The sequence below is a fragment of the Oryctolagus cuniculus genome, chromosome 5, assembly GCF_051225735.1.
Source record: "Oryctolagus cuniculus isolate XC-2025 breed Fujian yellow rabbit chromosome 5, ASM5122573v1, whole genome shotgun sequence".
Classification (NCBI taxonomy): Eukaryota; Metazoa; Chordata; class Mammalia; order Lagomorpha; family Leporidae; genus Oryctolagus; species Oryctolagus cuniculus.
Genome location: NC_142871.1, coordinates 94,612,785 through 94,635,434, shown reverse-complemented (window position 1 = coordinate 94,635,434; position 22,650 = coordinate 94,612,785). Strand labels below are relative to the sequence as shown.

The 22,650-nt window shown below is 37.8% G+C and overlaps 1 protein-coding gene across 1 annotated transcript in view; it reads left to right on the top strand.

Moving 5' to 3' along the window:
- The window catches only part of MEI4 (meiotic double-stranded break formation protein 4), a 254,801-nt gene that overhangs the window by 153,589 nt on the left and 78,562 nt on the right, over nt 1–22,650 (top strand). Inside the window, exon 4 of the mRNA XM_051854544.3 lies at nt 8,091–8,222. Coding sequence (XP_051710504.1) covers nt 8,091–8,222 — 132 coding nt within the window. The remainder of the gene's footprint in view (nt 1–8,090; nt 8,223–22,650) is intronic.

Below are 22,650 nucleotides of genomic sequence, written 5' to 3'. Positions count from 1 at the left end.
TAAAATGAAATGTAAAAGTAGGTGTAAAGAAACTTTAGACATAAGGAAAGCTGTTTTGTTCACACAACCAGAAAGAGACTCCTGGGATTGCTTATAAGTCACTTCAGTATAGTTCTGTCAGTGTTAAACTGACTCATATTTTATACATGAATAATGTCTTATTTTCTCTTTGTTCTTGAAGAATAGTTATCTGGGGGTAAGCAATTATAGATTAATACAAAGTTTGTCACAGCATTTTGAAGATAATAGGCCAAAGACTCTGTGTTTATCATTCTATTGAATAATTATGTTATCAGTCTAATTTTTCTTTTTTTGAATACATACATCAGACTTCCTATATCCATGAGTTGTTATTTCCTATGCCTGGGAATCCTTCCTTCATCTGTTCCTATATTGTTTCTTCTGTTGTCTCTCTTTTCCCTTTTTCTTTCTTTTATAAAACGCTATTTAAACATATTATACATCATCAATTTATTTTCTGTGAATCTTAACGTCTTTGTACTACACATCCTTTCTCCTTCCTGTATTCTGGATGATTTCTAGTTTACTGCTTTTTCTTTACCTTTAATTAATCTGTTATTAACCTGTCATTTGCTGAGGTTTTTTAAGTTTTTGTTTAATGAATGCATTTTTTATAGGTACAACTTTAGGAAAATAGTGGTTATTTCTCCCATACCCACCCTCCCACCCCGATTCCCATCCCACCTCCCTTTTCCTCTCCCATCACCTTCTTCATTATGGTTCATTTTTAGTTTAATTTTATAAACAGAGGACTAACTCCATGTTAAGTACAGATTTCATTAGTTTGTACCCCCCCACACGTAACATATAGAGTACAGTTTGACAACAAGATTTGCAATCGATTCTCATAATAAAACTCATAAAAGGCAGAGGTCTTACATGGGGAGCAGGTGCACAGTGAATTCTGTTGTTCCTTTAACAAGGATGACTCATTTTCTTTTTTTATAACTTTTATTTAATAAATATAGATTTACCAAAGTACAACTTTTGGATTATAGCAGCTTTTTCCCCCCATAACCAGCCTCCCACCCGCAACCATCCCATTGCCTAATCCCTCTCCCATCCCATTCTTCATCAATTATCTTTATATACAGAAGATCAATTTAGTATATACTAAGTAAAGATTTCAACAATTTGAACCCACACAGAAACACAAAGTATAAAGTACTGATTGAGTACTAGTTATGCCATTAATTCACATAGTACAACACATTAAGGACAGAGATCCTACATGGGGAGTAAGTGCACAGTGACTCCTGTTGTTGATTTAACAATTGACACTCTTATTTATGACATCAGTAATCACCTGAGGCTCTTGTCATGAGCTGCCAAGGCTATGGAAGCCTTTTGAGTTCGCCAACTCCGATCTTATTTAGACCAGGCCATAGTTCTCTCCTCCCTTCAGAGAAAGGTACCTCCTTCTTTGATGGTCTGTTCTTTCCGCTGGGATCGCACTCACAGAGATCTTTCATTTAGGTTTGTGTTTTTTTTTTTTTTTTTTTTTTTGCCAGAGTGTCTTTCTTGGCTTTCCATGCCCGAAATACTCTCATGGGCTTTTTAGGCAGGTGTGCATGACTTGAGGGCTGATTCTGAGGCCAGAGTGCTATTTAGGAATCTGCCATTCTATGAGTCTGCTGTGTATCCTGCTTCCCATGTTGGATACTATACCCACTGGGCTAGCGCTCAGGCACTGATTGCTGAATTTTAAACTATAATATTTTATTCTTTGTTTACAGTTGTTTTCTTTTGAAGATTTATTTTATTTAATTTAAAGATAGCATGTTGGAGAGAGAGGGAGAGACAGAGAGATCTTCTATCACTTGGTTCATTCTCTAAATAGCTGCAACATCAGAGCTGGGCCAGGCCAAAGCCAGGAAGTGGGACCTCCATTCGAGTCTCCCAAATGGATGGCAGGAGCCCAGGTACTTGAGCCATTTTAGCTGCTTTTCCAGGCACATTGCTTGGAGTTGGATTGGAAGGAAAGCAGCTGGGTCTTGAACCAGAGCTCTGAGTTAGGATGCCAACATTGTAAACAGCAGTTTCATCTGCTGTGCCACAATGACAGCCCTTTTCAATCGTTTTTAAAAACATTTTTTCATGTTCTCCTCGAAATTTAATTTTTGAAAAATATTTATTTATTTGAAAGCTGTGTTACAAGGGAGGGGATGGGAAGTAGGAAAGACAACGAGAATCATCTTCCATTCACCTGCAGCACCAGTGTCCCATATGGGCACCGGTTCCTGTCCCAACTGCTCCTCTTCCAATCCAGGTCCCTGCTATGATCTGGAAAAGAAGTAAAAGATGGCCCAAGTGCTTGTGCCTCTGCATCCATGTGGGAAACCTGGAAGAAGTTCCTGGCTTCAGATTGGCCCAGCTCTGGCTATTGCTGCCATTTGGAGAGTGAACCAGAGAATGGAAGACCTCTGTGTCTCTCCCTCTGTCTGTCTGTAACTCTGCCTCTCAAATAAATAAATAAATTTAAAAAAAAGAATGATGTTGATTTTTATGTGCTGTGTTTCTTGTACTTTTGCCAAATTTGCTTATAAGTTCCAAAAGTCTTTATGTGTGTGTTTTTTTTTTTTTTTGGGTTTCCCTGTGTATAGGAGCATATCATCTACACACAGGAATAATTTGATTTCTTCCTTTCTAATTTTCTTCCTTTTTATTTCTGTTTTCTTGCCTACTGACTACTGACTCTGGCTAAAACTTCCTGAACTATATTGAATAGGTGTAGGATTCCTACAGTCAGAGGGTACAGTGAATCTGGTGTCCACCATACAAACTGCCTATTCCTACAGCGAGCTGCCCACCATTGCTGATCAGCACAGATGTTGGTGGGAGCTCTGCTCTGCCTCGGCAAACTGAATCTGGCACTTTGGTGGGAGAATGGAAGGGAGAAAGCCTGGCCTCTCTTCATGGAGCTAAGTGGCCACACTGACCCCTGCCAGCTCCCCATGCTGGACTCCGTCTGTGAGGACCTTGGAGTTCTCCCTCAGTCAAAACTTCCAGTGGCACGGGCCATGGCAGCCCTCTCCCACCTTGCCCTGGGAAGATGGCATTTCCCTGCTGATCACTAGCCATGGGAGTCATTGGTATGATGCAGCTAGCTGCTGCATATCTGTACGCTCTCCTTGCTGCAGTGTGGAGTCTCTGTTCTGTTCTCTACTACAGATTTCTCACAATCAGTTCCCTGGGGACATGGTCCTTCTTTTGTCCTTCTGGTTAGGAAAATATCCTTCCTTTGTTTTTTGATATCTTACTGTGGCTAAGATCAGTCATCTTCTCCCTATTTAGCCATCTTAGATATTGAATAGTCTAAAATTTCACGTGCAAGTCACTGTTTTTTTTTTTTTTTTTGAAAAAAAAAATGACATTGGGCTAAATACTGCCGTATGCTCTTAAAGATGCCCCTATAGTTATAGTCTGTACTCTTTAGGTGCAGTTCCTCATCCATCTGAAAATCATGTGAGAAAAAAAAAAGGTCATATATGAGCCACTTGTTTGGAGCATCTGTTTCATACTGTTGAACAGTGCGTCAACCTTATAAAGAGGAAGGAGAGGTGTAGTTGAAACTAAAAAAAAAAAAAATGGGAACAAGCAATACTTATTATTGTTTTTAGTTATTGTTCAATCTCATTTTCATATACAGTATGCCTACTTGATTATTTGATGATAGAGTATTTTTCTTATCTGACATTAGATTATACTCCATTCAAGAGAGCATCTCTGGGTGTATAGTTATTTGGTGCCCTATAATGAGGTAGACACTCTTAGGACCAAATAACATCATCAAAATGTTTCATTGTTTGCTAAAAAGAGAAATATTTAAGTTCCAAGGCAGAAATGACTTTATTCCAAACCCAGGATTCCTTCCCTTCAGATTTTACTTTTAGTATCTGCTATAATTTCCAGTAGTATACTGATCATCTCCAAACACATTGGATTTCACTGCTTATGAGATCTAAGTGGCAGAGCTTCTTATTCCCCTGCTTAAAGCAGCTGGAGACATTTATATGCTATTCTGTGTCCTTCTCAAAGTTTGTAGCCTTAGGATTTACATGATATATGCATCCAAATGATAGAATCATTGGATATATGTTGTCTCAAATAGCCCAAGGACCACTGATCTTGTATCTGATCATGTATCTATTTCTTCATTGATAGAAAATGCATACTAAAGCATTTTTCACATTGGAGAGAACAATCAAATATGCCTCCAGAACCAGAAAATTTCCAAGTACATCAGGACACTGAATTCTTATATTTATCTCCTATTCTTTGGCATGCATGTGTCTTACCAAGACTTTTAAGTATATGCTATAGCATCATGATAGTATCAGTATAGCACACTAGCATGATGTTCTATAGAATGTTCTGATGATGAGAATCCTGGCAAACTAAATAATGGCACAGAGCCAGCAGGTTACATAGCCTTAAACAGGACAGAAAAAGTACACTGCTCTCTACTAGATAAATGTGAACTTTCATTTTGTCTCCTTATTGGGATAGTAAAAAAAAAAAAATTCCCCAGATCAAAACAACCTAACAAGTGTCAGGGAAGTGTTGAGCCTTCCAGGGAACGAGTTACATCTGGAACAACAGTACTGTGTAATTGGAAACACCACCTGATTAAATTTATGATAATTCATTGCCATTCCCCAAGGTCATTGTAACTCCTGCATGGTTCATACAGGCAAATTAATTGGAGGCTCTTGCATATTTCAATACTTTAATGTAGCACTGAACTTTAAGAATACTGCAGGTGATTCTGATCAAAGCACCTTTGAGAAGGCTGTTTATAGGAATACTCCCTAATACTCCCTAAACAACTGGTCGACCATGGTAACTGCCACTTCTGCCATTATCAAGAACCTGCTTAATTAGATACACTCTAAACCAGCTTCAAGATAATCAAGAATCATGCCACACCACAATATGTACCAACAAAATGCATACCTTGTGCCTGCTTCTTTTTCTCTGTAATTCACTTCTAAATCAAGGGCTTAAGGGTAGGTATTATGATGGTGGGTTCAGGTAACATTTGGACTCAGCGCATTCCATATCCCAGTGCCTGGGATCATTGTTGTATCTGGCTTAGCTTCCAATCCAGCTTCCTGCCAGTGTGCATGGGAGGCAGCTGTTGATGACCAAAGTACTTGGCTTCCTGCCACCCATGTGTGGAAGGTGATTGGATGCAAGGAGTTCTTGTCTCATAGCTTCAGCCTGACCAGGCCCTGATTTGCTTTTGGAAGAATTTGGAGGGGTAAAGGAGCAGCTGGAATCTCTCTTTTGCTCTCTTTCTCCTTCTGTTTGTCACTTTTCCTTTCAAATGAATGGATGAATAAATAAATAAGTAAAAATCAAGGGCTCAAATAAGTACTTCTGATTGGCAGAGAAACCAACTTATATTCAAAATCCTAACTGCAGAAGAATCTGGGAAAGGTTATTTCTAGAATCTGTAAAGTCTTACAGGGAAATATGACTAATATGAGTGTTGGCAAGTCCTTCACTTATATATAATATTGTTAGTTAGCCCTTTACTCCACAAGCTATTCTAAAAATCTCCATTATATTTACAAAAGGACAAGTGTCATTAAAATGATAGAAAGCATAGAAGAAATTTTTATGATAATATTCACAGAATTTCAAACTACATTAGTGATCCTCTGGCCTTTGCTTTGTATGTTGGGGAGATGGTTGTAATTTGTAACACTATGGAAAAGCTCTTACTGATGAAATTTTCTTCTCTTCTCAGCAGTGTTCTCTAATAGAATTTTAGCAACTCAAGAAAAATGTATTTTATTTATGGCATTTATCTTTTTAGGGCATTATATTAAATTTATATCATATAACCTAAGTGTTTGCTATGTTGTCTCCCCAAATTATGATAATGTTTCACTTATTGAGCACTTACTAGGTGTCTGGTACTATTAAGCATTTTTAGCTGTCTAACTTAGCATGTATAACCACTCTATGAAGCGGGTACTATCAAATTACTGTTGTGCAGATACAGAAGCTGAGATTTAAAAGGTTAAGTTGCTGGTTAAACAAATAAGTACAGGAGTTGAGATTTGACTCATAGAATGTTGGGCTCTGCAAATCTAACCCCATCGTTACTATCATCATTTTATTCCCATTTTCTAAAGTCTTTTTATTTTGCTGTGAGCTTTTTCTTTATTTCAAGTTATCTCCTAAGGAATTAAATATTGAGAAATGAGGTATGTACACAGTTAAGGCATCAGTAAGACACCCAAACTTGAGCTTAGGTAAGAAAGCACTCTCTTGGGCCGGCGCTCTGGCACAGTAGGTTAATCTTCCGCCTGCAGTACTGGCATCCCCTATGGGTGCTGGTTCGAGTCCCGGCTGGTCCACTCCCAGTCCAGCTCTCTGCTGTGGCCTGAGAAAGCAGCAGCAAGTCTTAGATGGCCCAAGTCCTTGGGCCTCTGCACCCACGTGGGAGACCAGGAAGAAGCACCTGGCTCCTGGCTTTAGATCAGCGCAGCTCTAGTCATTGTGGCCATTTGGAGAGTGAACCAACGGAAGAAAGACCTTTTTCTCTGTCTCTCCCTCTCACTATCTGTAACTCTAACTCTCAAATAAAATAAACAAAATCTTCTTTAAAAAGAAAGCACTTTCTTACCATTTATAAACGTGAAAGTATTGTAAAAATCTGAAATCTACTAAGTGATATAGGAGAGTTACAAAGGATGTGTATCCCAGCCAGTAACATTATTAAGAAATAATGATAAATACATATCTATGACATTTGATCCGTTTTTACCATTATGTTGACACATTGATTTAAAATGCTATTAGAATTTTTCTGCATGTCCAAATTTATGAGACATTTCTCTTGAACTGTCAGTATCATTAAATTTAAATAAATGTTTATGATTAAAATATGAATTTAAGATTATCTACATGTAAGTGTTCATCCTGAAGGACAGTTCTGGCATCTCAGTTTCACATGACATTATTTATTTATTATTGAAAGCAATGCTTCTTCAGTATGATTTTAAGCAAATATAGAGCAATGACAAAGTATATGACTACTTCTGTGTTTTGAGATCCCCCTTGAAACTTCCATTGTACCATGTATGTTAGAGGGTAGAGTCAGGAAATTTCAGCTGAGTTATAAACTTATAAATGTGAGTAATAATCAAATGGTTACTCTCTTACTTAGTAACTGTGGGATATGGTTCATTCTGTTTCAGTCTCCTTTTAAATTTATTTAACAGTGAAGATTTCTGTTGCCCCCTCATGAAAATTCTCAGTATCACACATTTTTTTGTCATTACACTAAAGCTCCTCTCCCATAGCTTGTGGCAAATAAAAAAATCCTTCCATCTGTCTGTCTCCATTGTGGTGGTAGTGGTATTCAGAGAGTACCAACAACTCCCCTCAAAATCGTCTTCAAACTAATCCTCAATCTTTTATTTCTATTTATCCTATCATCTGTCTATCTATCTATATGTTAAGTGCTTATCCTGTTTTGTTATCTAATTCGTTCATGCATAATTTAGCATATAAAATATGTAATCCTTATAAGAAAGTAAATAAGAGTGAGAAAGAGAGACAGAATTCCCATGTGCTGGTTCACTCCCGAAATTACTGAAACAACTGTAGCTAGGCCAGGCCTAACCCAGGAACCCAGGACTCAATCTGGGTCTAACATGTGAATGGCAGGGATGCTAGTACTCGAGCCATCAACTGTTGCCTACCAGGGTGCATGGAATCAGGATCAGGTTTAGCAGCAGCTAAACCACTAGGCCATATATACACTCCTCTTATCCAAAGTGTTATACTTCAATACTTCAGATAAAGCTTCTATTTTTGTATCTCCCCACATACTTCGAAGTTTAAGTGCTGTAGAAAATCATACTGCGTCTATTGTAAGTTGTCTCTGTAACAACTTTGCTTGAAACTGGCCCAGAGTTATGTTGACACTTTTCCTATTCCTCACAGCATTTAGTTCCATAGTAAAGTCTTAGACTATGCCCATTTTGCCCATTAAATATATTTTGGCTTGACTTGATAGAAAGTAGAGACTTACTGGTTGTTATCTTTAGTTTCAGATGCAGCATTATGTCTCACAGAGTCTGGTAACCCTAGGAAGATGCAGTGTGTTGAGAAAATCTATTATATCTCTGCTTCTATCAGAAGTAAACAACTTTGCTGATGACCTTGGAGCCATTAATCAGGTAATAGAAGCTGAAACTGACTCTCATTTATAGATAATATAGCTATAGGTTTTTCTTTCCTTTCCTTTGTCTTTCTTTTTCTCTTCTTCTTACCAGGCTGGTATTTTACTTATTACCTTATTTCTAATGTATGTGAATGTTGTTATTACCTACTACTGAGAATATGGAAGATACTTTCAGGAAATAGTTTTTAAAATCAAACCATTTTATCATCCTTACTTCTATATATGTGCCATTGGTGACAGCAAAGGAGTGTTTAGATAAATGATCTTAAATCTCTTTAGGAAGGCAGCATGTTTCCAAAGCAAAGAAGTGAAAGAAGAATGAACTAGAGAGAATACTAAATGGAAAATAGCCTCTAACCAGTGGACTTTGTCTGCAATTGCTCACGAGGAAGCCATATCCTCATCAAATAAATGAGGTCTCTGGGTTTGCAGTGCAGGCACTGGTATTGTTAAAACCTTCCATGGGATTCCAGTATGCAACCAAGGTTGAAAACCAATGTTTTCAGTCCTGCTATGCAAATTCTTATATGAGCTTATCAGTGCTGAAACCTGTACAGAGGGATTATAAGACCCTCCCATATTTTAAGGTTGACATTGGCTCATTACATGTGTTTCCTTAGTTTTCATTTAATAGTCTAACCACCTCTGTGATATAATTAAAAACACCTTTAAAGGAAATCAGAGACAGGTAGGTAGAAGTGTCTTAGTAAAGAGAAAGAAATGTAATAGCAATATATATGTGTATATATATATACACACACATATATATATATGTTGTAATTTTACATATCTTTTAATTGGATACTTATATGTAAGTTTTTTACATTTAATGACATATTCTAAAATTACTGTATAGTTTAAATTGAATTCAATAGAGTCCTTCAAAAAGTTCTTAGAAAATGGAATTAAAAGATATGCTTATTTTAGAGCAAAAAAATTTAAACCATGCATCGTTTCCTCATAATATGTATTTTCCGTGAACTTGAAGACCCCTTATATATCATCTAGTCATTGAATATTCAAGTGATTACTGAATGCTAATCTCCCTTAAGAAATTTGAGACACACACACACACACACACACACATATGTATTTAAAGTTGTTGTCACTAATCTTATGAGATATATATAAGCACACTGACTAATTGAAAAAGAACAAAGTGTTAAAATTTGTGGTGCTGCTTGTAGGAGACCCAAGATAAGAAACTGATTATGATAGGTTGCATATTCCTGAAAAGACTTAGTGGAAAAGGAACAACTTGAAAATTGGATTTGAATTGAACCAGCATAAGATTACAGAATGTAGAAGGATTGCATGATGTGTAACAAGAGTTGTACCAATGATTTTGAGGAAACAATGTGAAGTCTTGACATTTAACAACAGAAAGTGATTTGAGAAATGAGTTTGATTGAATTGTATTATTTTTTGGAGACTAAGTATAGAAAAGCAAATTTTGTTTATATCTTGTCATTTAGTTTTTAAAATAACAATATATTTCACTTTGTGTTTCTATGGGGGTGCAAACTGTTGAAATCTTTACTTAATGCATACTAAACTGATCTTCTGTAAAAAAAAAAAAAAAAAAAAAAAAGAAATTATCAATTCCCAACTTGACTCTCACTGGGATTAAACATGACAATAGGTCTGATCTGATTTCATCATCATTTAAAAAAAATCATATTATTTTTCACTTTATGTTTCTGTGTGGGAGCAAACTGTTGAAATCCTTACTTAATGTATACTAAGCTGATCTTCTGTATATTAAGATAATCGAAAATGAATCTTGATGTGAATGGAAGGGGAGAGGGAGTGGGAAAGGGGAGGGTTGTGGTGGGAGGGACAGTATGGGGGGGAAGCCATTGTAATCCATAAGTCGTACTTTGGAAATTTATATTCATTAAATAAAAGTTAAAAAAAATAACTCTATGAAGTATACTTTTTACCTAGTTTATAAATATTGAAATAAGATTTTAGACTGATAGAGCTGCATGACCAAGATTGCAGAAAGAACATATACTCATCCCATATTTCAAACCTAGATGTTTTGACTGTTATTACCATTAAATACTAAGAAAAATAAGAATAATGACAACATTAACATCAACTAGTTTTTAACATCCATATATGTTAAGTGCTTTGTTTGAATTGTCCCAATCAATTCTTTTTTTTTTTTTTTTGACAGGCAGAGTGGACAGTGAGAGAGAGAGACAGAGAGAGAAAGGTCTTCCTTTGCCGTTGGTTCACCCTCCAATGGCCGCCACTGCAGCCGGCGCACCGCGCTGATCCGATGGCAGGAGCCAGGATCCAGGTGCTTTTCCTGGTCTCCCATGGGGTGCAGGGCCCAAGCACCTGGGCCATCCTCCACTGCACTCCCTGGCCATAGCAGAGAGCTGGCCTGGAAGAGGGGCAACCGGGACAGAATCCGGCGCCCTGACCAGGACTAGAACCCGGTGTGCCGGCGCCGCAAGGTGGAGGATTAACCTATTGAGCCACGGCGCCGGCCTAATTCTTTTAATAACTTTAAGATTTAGTGCTATTTAAAGACAAAAAAAGCTAATAGTAGACAGTAGAATCCACTATAACCAATTTAAGCAGAAATGCATTCCTAGAGAGCTTTGGGAGGATTGAAGAATGAGACTCCAGGCTGTACTTTTCTGAATGTCTCCCATAGTCATATGGCAGAATTAGACTATGAATGGAGTTGCTGTCTTTGCCATCAAGGCTGGGAAACTACCTGCTGAATCAAGAAGTTGCTACTATAGTCTCAGGGTTCAGAAAAACAGTCTTGTCAGGAAGTATAACTGTTGTAGGCTAGGTTAGGCCCAAACTCCTATTTCAGGCTCTTGCTTTTTATTTTTAAGATTTATTTATCATTTATTTGAAAGGCAGAGTTAAAGAGAGGCAGAGGCAAAGAGAAAGTGAGAGGTCTTCCATTTTCTGGTTAGCTACCCATATGGCTGCAATGGCTGGGCTGAGCCGATCTGAAGCCGAGAGCCAGAAGCTTTTTCTGGTTCTCCAATGAGGGTGCAGGTGCCCAAGGACTTGGGCCATCATCTACTGCTTTCCCAGGCCATAGCAGAGAGCTGGATCAGAAGTGGAGCAGCCAAGACTCGATCAATGGAACAGAATAGAAACACCAGAATTCAATGCAAACTTCTACAGCCAACTTATATTTGATCAAGATCCAAAACCAATCCCTGAAGTAAGTAAGGACAGTCTATTCAGTACATGGTGCTGGGAAAACTGGATTTCCAAGAGCTGAAGCATGAAGCAAGACCCCTACCTTTCTACTTACACAAAAATCCACTCAACATGAATTAAAGACCTAATTTACGACCTGACACCATCAAATTATTAGAGAGCATTGCAGAGACCCTGAAAGATATAGGCACTGGCAAAGACTTCTTGGAAGAGATTCCAGAAGCACAGGCGGTCAAAACCAAAATTAACAACTGGGATTGCATCAAATTGAGAAATTTCTGTACTGCAAAAGAAACAGTCAGGAAGGTGAAGAGACAACCAACAGAATGGGAAAAAATATTTGCAAACTATTCAAGTGATAAAGGATTAATAACCAGAATCTACAAAGAGATCAAGAAACTCCACAACATCAAAACAAACAACCCACTTAAGATATGGGCCAAGGACCTCAAAAGACATTTTTCAAAAGAGGAAATCCAAATGGCCAACAGACACATGAAAAAATATTCAGGATCCCTAGCCATCAGGGAAATGCAAATCAAAACCACAATGAGGTTTCACCTCACCCCGGTTAGAATGGCTCACATTCAGAAATCTACCAACAATAGATGCTGGACAGGATGTGGGGAAAAAGGTACACTAACCCACTGTTGGTGGGAATGCAAACTGGTAAAGCCACTGTAGAATTCAGTCTGGAGATTCCTCAGAAACCTGAATATAACCCTACCATACAACCCAGCCATCCCACTCCTTGGAATTTACCCAAAGGAAATAAAATTGGCAAATAAAAGAGCTGTCTGCACCTCAATGTTTATTGCAGCTCAATTCACAGTAGATAATACATGGAATCAACCCAAATGCCCATCAATAGAAGACTGGGTACAGAAATTATGGGACATGTACTCTATAGAATACTATACAGCAGTCAAAAACAATGAAATCCAGTCATTTGCAACAAAATGGAGGAATCTGGAAAACATCATGCTGAGTGAAATAAGCCAGTCCCAAAGGGACAAATATCATATGTTCTTCCTGTTCAGTGACAACTAACTGTGCACATAAAAGTAAAACTGTTGAAGTGAAAGGGACACTATGAGAAACAATGACTTGATCAGCCCTTGTCCTGACTGTTGATGTACAAGTTAATACTTTACGTCCTTTAGTATTTTTTGTTCTACTTAATACTATTGGTTGAAACCTGTAATAAACACACAATTATTCTTAGGTGTTTAAATTTAACTGAAAAGTGATCCCTGTTAAATATAAGAGTAGGAATAAGAGAGGGAGGAGTTGTACAATTTGGGACAAGCTCAAGCTGACTTGCCCCAAATGGTGGCATTAGAAACATGCCTGGGGATTCCAATTGAATCCCATCAAGGTGGCATGTACCAATGCCATCTCACTAGTCCAAGTGATCAATTAAAGTTCACAATTGATCACACTGATAGAACTAAGAGTCAAAGGGATCACATGAACAAGACTAGTGTCTGCTAATACTAACTAATAGGATTAAAAAGCAGAGAACAATCCAACATGGGAAGTGGGTACACAGCAGACTCGTAGAATTGCAGATGTCCTAAACTGCACTCTGGCCTAAGGATTAGCATTAAGGCATTCACGTCTGGCTGAAGTGCTCATGAGAATATCATAGGCATGGAAAGCCAGGACACTCTGGAAAAAAAAAAAAAAACCCTAAATGAAAGGTCTCTGTGAGTGAGATCCCAGTGGAAAGTATAGACCATCAAAGAAGGAAGTACCTTTCTCTGAAGGGAGGAGAGAACTTCCACTTTGACTATGACCTTATCTAAATAAGATCAGAGTCGGCAAACTCAAAAGACTTTCATAGCCTTGGCAACTCATGACAAGAGCCTAGGGAGGTTACTGACATCATAAACATGAGTGTCAATTTGTGGCCAGTGCCGTGGCTCAATAGGCTTACCCTCCGCCTGCGGCTCTGGCACCCTGGGATCTAGTCCCAGTCAGGGCGCCGGATTCTGTCCCAGTTATCCCTCTTCCAGGCCAGCTCTCTGCTGTGGCCCGGGAGTGCATTGGAGGGTGGCCCAAGTCCTTGGGCCCTGCACCCACATGGGAGACAAAGAGAGGCACCTGGCTCTGGGCTTCGGATCAGTGCAGTGCGCTGGCCGCGCCGACCGCAGCGGCCATTAGAGGGTGAACCAATGGCAAAAGGAAGACGTTTGTCTCTGTCTCTCTCTCTCACTGTCCACTCTGCCTGTCAAAAAAAAAAAAAAAGTGTCAATTTGTTAAGTCAACAACAGGAGTCACTGTGCACTTACTCCTCATGTAGGATCTCTGTCCTCAATATGTTGTTCTATGTGAATTAATGCTATAGCTAGTACTCAAACAGTATTTTACACTTTGTGTTTCTGTGCGGGTGCAAACTGTTGAAATCTCTTCTTAATATATACTAAATTGATCTCCTGTATATAAAGATCATTGAAAATGCATCTTGATGTGAATGGAAGGGGAGAGGGGAGTGGGAGAGGGGAGGGTTACGGTGGAGGGGAAAAAGCCACTGTAATCCATAAACTGTACTTTGGAAATTTATATTTATTAAATAAAAGTGAAAAAGAGAAATACAAAAGCTAAATTACATTATGTTGATTAAATAAATTGTATTTATGTTTACAAACTATTCCATAAAGAAAATTCCATGGCCAAATGCATTATCTCATACTTTTACAGAAGAAATGCTACTACTTTACACAATCTTTAGAAGTTAGAGGAGTAGGGAGTGTTTCCTCACTCATTTTATGAGAGCAATATTATTCCAGCATCAAAACCAAATAAATTATAATGAAACAAAAAATTTCAAAAAAATCTCGGATCAGTACTTCTCTTGAACATTGAGTGAGAATCTTTGTTAAACTTTAGGAAATGAACTTGACAATTTATAAAAAAGAATAATGCGTGATTATCAAGTGGGATTTATTCAAGTGATGCAACATTGTTTTCACATTCATAAAATGATCACTATGGTTCAGCATATTAACAGATTTATAACAGAATCCCAAATGTTAGAATATGCAGAGGGGCAAAATTCACTACTTGTTCATGAGTTTTAAAATATATATATGCCGGCCGGCGCTGCGGTTCACCAGGCTAATCCTCCACCTGCGGCGCCTGCACCCCGGGTTCTCGTTCCGGTCGGGGCACCGGATTCTGTCCCGGTTGCTCCTCTTCCAGTCCAGCTCTCTGCTGTGGCCCGGGAAGGCAGTGGAGGATGGCCCAGGTCCTTGGGCCCTGCACCCACATGGGAGACCAGGAGAAGCACTTGTCTCCTGTCTTCGGATCTGTGCGGTGCGCTTGCCGCAGCAGCCATTGGAGGGTGAACCAATGGTAAAGGAAGACTTTTATCCCTGTCTCTCTCTCTCACTGTCCACTCTGCCTGTCTCTCTCTCTCTCTATATATATATACATATATATATATACACATATATATGTGTGTGTGTGTGTGTATGTCAAAAATAGGAAAAGAAGAAAATTTTCTCAAAATAGTGAAGGATATCTAAGAAAAATGTATAGAGCATTGTGGCTCAGAGGTTTAATCCACTTCCCACGATGCCAGCATCCCATATCTGAGCACTGGTTCATGTCCTAGCTGGTCTGCTTCTCATTCAGTTCCCTGCTAATGAACCTGGGCAGACAGTGGATGCTGACTCCAGTTTGTGGGTGCCTGCCATTCAAGTAAGAGACCTGGATGGAGTTCCTGGTTTTCACCTGGCACTGTCCAGGCTGTCAGAGGAATCTGGGGTGTGATTCAGCAGATGGAAGACATCTCTTTTTCTGTGTCTTTCTCCTTATCTCTTTGATGCCTTTCAAATAAATAAATAAATCTTTTTAAAAAATTAAAAATAAATAACATGTAGGGGCTGGTGTTGTGGTGCAGTGGGTTAACCCACTCCTTGAGACACCCGCATCCTATATTGGGGTGCTAGTTCAAGTGCTGACTCCTCCACTTCTGATCCAGCTCCTTGCTGATGTGCCTGGAAAGCAGTTGATGAAGGCTCAAGTACTTGAGTCCCTGTCATCCACATGGATGGAGTTCCTGGATCCTGGATTCACCCTGGCTTTCAGTCTCAGCTGTTGTGGACAATTAGGAAGTAAACCAGCAAATAGAAAACCTCTCTTGCTCTTTCTCTCTGTCTCTCATTCTGTCCTTCAAATAAATAAATAAACAAGTAAATCTTTTTTTTTTTTAAGAAATATCTGTAGATATTTACCCAGTACTGAAACTGAATTTCCCCTAAGATGCAGGACCAAAGCAGGGATATAATCTGTCACCATGGCTGCTGTACTTTTGGAAAGACAGAAGTAAAAATATCATTGTTTAGAGAAAAATGATCAGGAACAGAAAATCCCAGAGAGCTTACCAAAAAGCTGTCAAATAGACAATCCTGAAATACAGATCCAAGACCTGTGGCCAACTGATTTTAGAAAAGTTTTAAAGTACTTCAATTGGAAAAGATGGATCAAATGCTTAATATAAAATGCACAAAATATTTGAATGGACCTTTCAAAAAAGATCTATGAATGTCGAGTAGGGCCATTAATAACACACAGGGAAAATATGGAGAAAGCATTGTATATAATTACCAGAATGTCTAAAATTAAGAGGACTAACAATACTAAATTTTGGTTGGGTTGTGGATCAATCTAATCTGATAAATTGCTGGTGGGAATGTGAATCTGGTAAGCAATTTCTCTGAACGTTAATTATACATGTATCTTATGGCCAATCAGTTGAACAATTATGTTGATGTAAAAGATTATATATGAATATTAATCTTTAATTTTAATAATATTTGTATTAAAAGAATCCATATTTCCTCTGGCAGAAGAATCAATAAGCAAGTCATCATAAATATACACATTGGGATATTAATCCATTGGAAATATTGAACCAGTAATAAAACATCAAGGATGAATCTTAACAAACTCTGTGCTGAACAAAATAAGCCAAAACCAAAACACATATATTGTACAATTGATTCTGTTTCTATGAAGCCCTCAGACATGCAGAACTAATAATGATAAAAGAACTAACAGTTCTTAACTTGGGGAAGAAGAGAGGAAAGAGAGACTGAGATGTGGTACATGAGTACATGTGGTTGTCAAAATAAATCAAAATATGTGCTTAAAATCTGTATGTAGATTATACCTGAGCCTTGGCAACTCATGACTAGTGCCTGGGGAGATTGCTGATGCCTTAAACAAGAGTGTCAACTTGTCAAGTCAACAACAGGAGTCACTGTGCACTTACTCCCCATGTAGGATCGCCGTCCTTAATGTGTAGTTCAATGTGAATTAATGATATGACTAGTGCTCAAACAGTATTTGGCAATTTGTGTTCTGTGTGGGGGCAAACTGTTGAAATCTTTACTTAATATATACTAAATTGATCTTCTGTATATAAAGATAATCGAAAATGAATCTTGATGTGAATGGAATGGGTGAAGGAGTGGGAAATGGGAGGGTTGAGGGTGGGTGGGAAGTTATAGGGGGGAAAAAGCCATTGTAATCCATAAATTGTACTTTGGAAATTTATATCTACTAAATAAAAGTTAATAAAAAAGATTATACCTGAATTAAATTAGTTTTGAAATCTATTGTATGTTTGAACTTAAATAGACAATTTTTCAAATTGCTTTTATACTGTTTTTGTCTCCCTATAAGTATTTAGTCTTTGTTTATAAAATGCATCCTAAAATGTTACTAATAACTATCTGAAGAACTGGTTTAGTTTTTAATGATGTAAATTTTTCTAAACATTCACTAAATTAATAATTCAAAATATGCTATATATCATAGTGTACCGCATATGAATTTGATTTAATTTTAATGTATTTGTACATTAGGCAGAGAAGAGTTCTTTGACAATGATTCATGAAAAATTCAATGTTAGTCTCATAAAGTATTTATTGAACAGCCTATGTGTCAAACACTATTCCAAATATTTCATAAACTTTCAAGCTAGATAATCTACTTATTTTAATTTTTACTTTATATTAGTCATTTACTTCTTCTAGCAACACTATTGATGTATATACTCCCACTATAAAAAGTAGTGCTATTGGGATCAGAGCATTTAAATGGCCTGCCCATATCCCTAGAAATCACAACACCAGATCATTGAACCCAGGAAGTATGACTCCAGAGTCTGTAAGATAAATTATGAATTATTGTCTACTGCTGACTAATCACCATAGTTCTTTGCATTTCACTGAAACCATCATATATTAATTTATCTTCTGCAGTGAATATGTACATTCTCACTTGCTGTCTAACACTGAAATTAAAGTAGATAGTATATAACTGTGTCAGTTTTACCATATCTTTTGTACTATTCTACCGTTACCTTGAAATAGATTTTTGGAAAGCTTCGTGTGTTTCCCCTGATCCTGACTTCGTTTTCTTTAGCTGTGTTCATGAGTGCAGTGGAATCCTAAAGAAATTGTTTGTATGCTGCTAAGAATAACAATTTTTGAAAATCTTGACCAGCATGGATTTCTAGCATGGATTTCAATTGAATAAATCAATACTCTATCATTTTTTATTTTATTTTATTTGTTATTTTTAGAAGCTTTTTATTTAATGAATACAATTTTCATATGTACAGCTTTTAGGAATATAGGGGTTCTTCCCCCCATTCCCAGCCTCCCACTCTCACTCCTATCCTACCTCTGATTTCCTCGTCCATTCGATTCTTCATTAAGTTTCATTTTTAATTAACTTTTATCAAAAGTCCAACTCTATACTAAGGAGAAAATTCAACTGTTGGTACCCACGCAGACACACAAAGTATACAGTATAGTTTGAAAAGAACTTTTACCATTAATTATCATAGTACACCTTATTAAGGACAGAGGTCCAACATGTGGAATAAGTGCAGAGTGACTCTTGTTGTTATTTTAACAGTTAACACTCTTATTTTTTTATGGCAGTGACCACCCAAGGATCTAGACATGAGCAGCCAAGGCTATGGAAGGCTTTTTTTTTTTAGCTTTTATTTAATACATATAAATTCCCAAAGCACAGTTTTTGGATTACTGTGGCTTATCCACCCACAACCTCCCTCCCACCCACAACCGTACCATATCCTGCTCCCTCTCCCATCCCATTCATATCAAGATTCATTTTCAGTTATCTTTATATACAGAAAATCAACTTAGTATATACTAAGTAAAGATTTCAACAGTTTGCACCCACACAGAAACACAAAGTGTAAAGTACTGTTTGAGTACTAGTTATGCCGTTAATTCACATAGTAAAACATATTAAGGACAGAGATCCTGCATGAGGAGCAAGTGCACAGTGACTCCTCTTGTTGATTCAACAATTGAAAATCTTTTATTTATGACATCAATAGTCACCCTAGGCTCTTGTCATGAGTTGCCAAGGCTATGGATGCCTTTTGAGTTCGCTGACTTCGATCTTATTTAGACAAGCTCATAGTCAAAGTGGAAGTGCTCTCCTCCCTTCAGAGAAAGGTACCTCCTTCTTTGATGGCCCATTCTTTCTACTGGGATCTCACTCACAGAGATCTTTCATTTAGGTCTTTTTTTTTTTTTTTTTTTTTTTTTTTTTGGCCACAGTGTCTTGGCTTTCCATGCCTGAAATAAAATCCAAATGTGAATGCCTTAATGGCTGATTCTGAGACCAGAGTGCTGATTAGGACATCTGCCATTCTATGAGACTGCTGTGTATCCTGATTCCCATGTTGGATCTTTCTCTCCTTTTTAATTCTATCAGTTAGTATTAGCATACACTAGACTTGTTTATGTGATCCCTTTGACTCTTAGACCTATCATTATGATCAGTTATGAACTGAAACTGATCACTTGGACTAGTCAGATGGCATTGGTTCATGCCACCTTGATGCAATTCAATTGGAATCCCCAGACATGTTTCTAACTCTACCGTTTCAGGCAACTCTGATTGAGCATGTGCAAATTGTATATCTCCTCCTTCTCTTATTGCTAATCTTATATTTAACAGAGATCACTTTTCGGTTAAATTTAAACACCTAAGAATAATTGTGTGTTAGTAAAGAGTTCAACCAATAGTATTAAATACAAAAACAATACTAAAATGGATAAAGTATTAAGTTGTTCCTTGATAGTCAGGACAAGGCTGATCAAGTTATTGTTTCTCATATTGTCCATGTCCATTTCACTTCAACAGATTTCCTTTTTGGTGCTCTGTTAGTTGTTGTTAATCAGGGAGAACATATGATATTTGTCCCTTTGGGACTGGCTTATTTCACTCAGCATGATGTTTTCCAGATTCCTCCATTTTGTTGCAAATGACTGTATTTCATTTTTAGCTGCTTTATAGTATTCTATAGAGTACATGTCCCATAATTTCTGTACCCAGTCTTCTATTGAAGGGCATTTGGGTTGATTCCATGTATTATCTACTGTGAATTGAGCTGCAATAAACATTGAGGTGCAGACAGCTTGTTTGCCAATATAATTTCCTTTGGGTAAATTCCAAGGAGTGGGATGGCTGGGTTGAATGGTAGGGTTATATTCAGGTTATGAGGAATCTCCAGACTGACTTCCATAGTGGCTTGACCAGTTTGCATTCCCACCAACAGTGGGTTAGTGTCCCTTTTTCCCTGCATCCTGCCAGCATTTGTTGTTAGTAGATTTCTGAATGTGAGCCATTCTAACCAGGGTGAGGTGAAACCTCATTGTGGTTTTGATTAGCATTTCCCTGATGGCTAGTGATCCTGAATATTTTTTCATGTGTCTGTTGGCCATTTGGAATTCCTCTTTTGAAAAATGTCTATTGAGGTCCTTGGCCCATCTCTTAAGTGGGTTATTTGTTTTGATGTTGTGGAGTTTCTTTATCTCTTTTTAGATTCTGGTTATTGTTACTTTATCTGTTGCATAGTTTGCAAATATTTTTTCCCATTCCGTTGGTTGCCTCTTCACTTTCCTGACTGTTTTTTTTTTGTTTGTTTGTTTGTTTTTTTTGCAGAACAGAAACTTCTCAATTTTTTTTTTTTTGTGATAAGGAGAGTTAGACAGTGAGAGAAAGAGACAGAGAGAAAGGTCTTCCTTCCTTTGGTTCACCCTTCAAATGGTTACCATGGCCAGCGAGCCAGGTGCTTCTTCCTGGTATGTCATGCGGGTGCAGGAGCCCAAGCACTTGGGCCATCCTGTACTGGCTTCTCGGGCCACAGCAGAGAGCTGGACTGCAAGAGGAGCAAAAGGGATAGAACCTGGTGCGCCAACCGGGACTAGAACCCGGGGTGCTGGTGCCACAGGCGGAGGATTAGCTTAGTGAGTCGCGGCACCAGCAAGAAACTTCACAATTTGATGCAACCCTAATTGTTGATTTATGCTTTGACTGCCTGTGCCTCCAGGGTCTTCTCCAAGAAGTCTTTGCCGTTGCCTATATTTTGCAGGGACTCTCTGAAGTTCTCTAATAATTTGATGGTGTTGGGTCATAGATTTAGATCTTTAATCAAGGTTGAGTGGATTTTTGTGTAAGGTGAAAGGTAGGGGTCTTGCTTCATGCTTTTGCACGTGGAAATCCAGTTTTCCCAGCACCATTTATTGAATAGACTGTCCTTGCTCCAGGAATTAGTTTTAGATCCTTGATCAAATATAAGTTGGCTGTAGATGTTTGGGTTGATTTCTGATGTTTCTATTCTGTTCCATTGGTCTATCCATCTGTTTCTGTACCAGTTCCATGCTGTTTTGATTACAACTGCCCTGTAGTATGTCCTGAAATCTGGTATTGTGATGCCTCCGGCTTTGTTTTTGTTGTCCAGGATTGCTTTAGCTATTTGAGGTCTCCTGTTTCTCCATATGAATTTCAGCATCATTTTTTCCAGATCTGCGAAAAATGTCTTTGGTATTTTGATTGGTATCACATTGAATCTATAAATTGCTTTTGGGAGAATGGACATTTTGATGATGTTGATTATTCCAATCCATGAGCATTTGTAATTCTTATCGTAGAGATCTTTAACGTCCTTGGTTAAGTTTATTCCAAGGTATTTGATTGTTTTTGTAGCTATTGTGAATGGGATTGATCTTAGAAGTTCTTTCTCAGCCATGGCATTGCTTGTGTATACAAAGGCTGTTGAATTTATGCATTGATTTTATATCCTGTTTCTTTGCCAAACTCTTCTATGGGTTCCAATAGTCTCTTAGTAGAGTTCTTTGGATCCCCTACATAAAGGGTCATATCATCTGCAAAAAGGGATAGTTTGACTTCTTCCTTTCCAATTTGTATCCCTTTAATTTCTTTTTCTTGCCTAATGGCTCTGGCTAGAACTTCCAGAACTGTATTGAATAGCAGTGGTGAGAGTGGGCATCCCTGTCTAGAATCAGATCTCCGTGGAAATGCTTACAACTTTTCCCCATTCAACAGGATGCTGGCAATGAGTTTTTCATAAATTGCTTTGATTGTATTGAGGAATGTTCCTTCTATACCCAGTTTTCTTAGAGTTTTCATCATGAAATGGTGTTGTATTTTATCAAATGCTTTCTCTGTTTCTATTGAGATAGTCATATGGTTTTTCTTTTGCAGGCTGTTAATGTGGTGTATCACATTGTTTGATTTGCAAAAAGTGAACCATCCCTGCATACCAGGGATAAATCCCACTTGGTCTGGGTGGAAGATCTTTCTGATGTGTTGTTGCGTTCTATTGGTGAGAATTTTATTGAGGATTTTTGCATCTATGTTCATCAGGGATATTGGTCTGTAATTCTCTTTCAGTGCTGCATCTTTCTCTGGCTTAGGAATTAAGGTGATGCTGGCTTCATAGAAAGAATTTGGGAGGACTTCCTCTTTTTCAATTGTTCTGGATAGTTTGAGAAGAATTGGAGTTAGTTCTTCTTTAAATGTCTGGTAGATTCAGCAGTGTATCTATGTGGTCCTGGGTTTTTCTCTGTTGAGAGGGCCTTTATTACTGGTTCAATTTCTGTCTCAGTTATGGGTCTGTTTAGGTTTTCTATGTCTTCCTGGTTCAAATTAGGTAGGTTGCATGTGTCCAGCAATCTATCCATTTCTAATAGATTTTCCTGTTTGTTGGTGTACAACTCTTTGTAGTAATTTCTTATGATTCTTTTATTTCTGTGGTGTCTGTTGTTATATTTGTTTTTTCATCCCTGCTTTTATTGATTTGGAACTTTTCTTTTTTTAGTTGGGCCAATGGTTTGTCAATTTTGTTTATTTTTTCAAAA